General features: G+C 36.4%; 1 protein-coding gene across 1 annotated transcript; it reads right to left on the reverse strand.

Annotated features, from left to right (window-relative positions):
* Window positions 1–1000: 1000 nt before the first annotated feature.
* Window positions 1001–1944, reverse strand: LOC129975559 (uncharacterized). Its single transcript, XM_056088624.1, has 2 exons — window positions 1201–1944; window positions 1001–1054 (listed from the first exon to the last, which is right to left on the reverse strand). Exons 1-2 carry the CDS (start codon window positions 1942–1944, stop codon window positions 1001–1003), a joined length of 798 nt encoding a protein of 265 aa, XP_055944599.1.
* Between the last annotated feature and the right edge of the window lie 873 nt (window positions 1945–2817).

The following is a 2817-nucleotide window of genomic DNA, read 5'->3' on the forward strand; positions in this document are numbered from 1 at the left end:
TTATTAAAAAATGTGCAGGAGTAAGAACCTCGAAATCGTCCTCGTTAGCTGACAAGGTGCAAAGTGGTCGAGAATTCAAAATTCCCTCAATTTGCACAATTACCGTTAAGAACTCTTCATAAGTTAAGTTTATTCCCTTAACACTTTTTAGATGGCATTTAAATGACTTTATAGATGCCTCCCAAAGACCGCCAAAGTGTGGGGATCTAGGTGGAATAAATTTCCACTCAATACCTTCTGCACTAAATAGCCTGCCAGCTTTTCATCTGCTTTTCTAACCATTTCATGAAGTTTTTTAATTCCTCTATTAGCTCCTACAAAATTCTTAGCATTATCTGAAAATAGTTTCGCACATTTACCTCTTCGAGCCATGAATCGTTTTAAAGTCGCTATAAAGGAATCAGAAGTCAAATCTGAAACAATTTCTATATGAACAGCTTTAAAACAAAAACATACAAAAATACAAATATAAATTTTTTGTAAAGCACCTTTACGCTGAGCCTTATTTTTAATATAAAAAGGCCCACAGAAATCGGCACCAGCACAATTAAAAGCAAAATCTGGAGACACTCTTTCCTTGTGCAAATTGCCCATGATTTGAGAAGGTGCAATTGGTTGGGCTTTGAAACAAATAATACATTGATGAACGATTTTTCTGCAGCTATTACGTCCATTTAGAGGCCAAAATTTTTCTCTAACAAGATATAGCAAGGAAGAAGCACCAACATGTAAATATTTATTATGAAAATGTTCTATTATAATTAAAGATAATCTATGGCCTTTTGGCAAAATTATTTGATGCTTTTTATTAAAATTAAAATTACTATTACCCAACCGTCCTCCGACTCTTAACAATCCTTTAGAATCCAAGAAAGGATTCAAAGTTTTTAATTTACTACCAGGAGGCCCACAGTGGTGTTTTTGGAGACTACTGACGTCTTTGGTAAACTCTTGGATTTGGACATTTTTAATTAAAAATGTCTCTGCACAATTCAATTCCTCAGCATTCAGTGGACCTGTTGTCTTCACTGCTTCTTTTAGGTTCTTGACAAACCTGAAAACATAACTTAAAATACGAACAATTTTACTATAATTATTACTTATATCTAATATGCACTGTAAAAAACTAGGAATATTACAAATGGAAAGATTAATCATAGGATCATTATTCAGTTCAGAGTTCTTCGCAGTTCTTTTCACCTCAAGAAGATATTCATCATCTGAGACACCAGGATCGTCATTGAAGTTTGGACAGCTACTAGATGAAAGAAAAGACGGTCCATTCCACCAAATGTCCAACTGTTGGATCTTTGAAGGGAAAACTCCTCGTGATATCAAGTCCGCAGGATTCTCAGCAGTATTTACATAATGCCATTGGAAGTTCTTAGTATACTCTTGAATCCTAGCGACTCGATTAGCCACAAAAGTTTTCAACGATGTATATGGAGTTTTGATCCAAGCAAGCACCACAGTGGAGTCCAAGTACAAATGTACTCTATCAATGTCTAGTTGCAAGGATGACAGAACCTTAACGGTAAGCTTGGAAAGCAAATCCGCTGCACACAGCTCCAAACGTGGGATACTAATTTCTTTGATGGGAGCCACTCGAGATTTGCTGCATAAGAGTGACACCTTTATCTCACCAGACCTTGACAAAGACCTGGTGTAGACAGCACAACCGTATGCATTTTTCGAAGCATCTCCGAAGCCTATCAAGTCTACTTTCAGAACTTCAGAACATAACACATGACGATCTATGTTTACATTTTTCAATTGACTCAATTCAGAACTAAATTTTTCCCACTCTCTATTTAAGTGTAAGGGAACTTCATCGTCCCAATCAATTCTCAAAATCCACAACTTCTGCAAGAACATCTTCGCTGTGATTATCAAAGGTCCTAAGAGGCCTAAAGGATCAAACAATCTGGATATGTCCGATAGCATTGTTCTTTTTGTTGCAGGTCTCACAATTTTTTGAACACTAAAACTAAATGTATCCTTTTCAGGATTGAATTGTAATCCCAAAGTTTTTAAAGTTGCTGAGTTGGGGTTATCGAAATTGTATTCACGGTCCGACGTTGGTATATTTTGTAACAAAACAGGATTATTTGAGCTCCATTTGTGAAGCTCCATACCAGCTGATTTTAACAAATGTATTAACTGGTCTTGTAGTTCAATGGCAGAAGATAAATCCTCGGTACCACTGAGTATATCGTCGACGTAAAAATCTTTGCCAGCAGCAGCGATTAAAGGATAGTTGTTCCGCTCATCACAGCATATTTGTTTTAGTACTCTGGTCGCCAAGTAAGGAGCGCATTTGGTTCCGTAGGTAACAGTAAGCAACTTAAATACACGTAATTTCTCTTCCTTTAATTCCTTCCATAAAATACATTGTAAATCACACTGATCTGGATGTATCCACATTTGACGATACATCTTTTTTATATCGGCGGTGAAAACTATAGAATGTTTTCGAAACCTCAACAAAATAGCGAACTAATCATCTTGGACAACAGATCCTGAATACAAATTATCATTAAGCGATTGTCCAGATTACGTTGCTTCTGATGCGTTAAAAACAACGCGTAATTTTATAGTACTACTTTCTGGCCTAAAAATGCCATGATGAGGCATAATGTACCTTGGAGTTTCGCAAGTTGCCTGCATATGCCCCAAATTCTCATACTCAGTTAAAAATTCACTGTATAGTTGCTTATACTCTGGTTCTCTCTTCAAACGTTGCTAAAGTGAATTAAATCTTTTAGTAGCAATGTGTTCTGATTCGCCTAAACATGGGGGGGGTCTATTTTAAACGGC

Source organism: Argiope bruennichi, chromosome 1, assembly GCF_947563725.1.
Source record: "Argiope bruennichi chromosome 1, qqArgBrue1.1, whole genome shotgun sequence".
Lineage (NCBI taxonomy): Eukaryota > Metazoa > Arthropoda > Arachnida > Araneae > Araneidae > Argiope > Argiope bruennichi.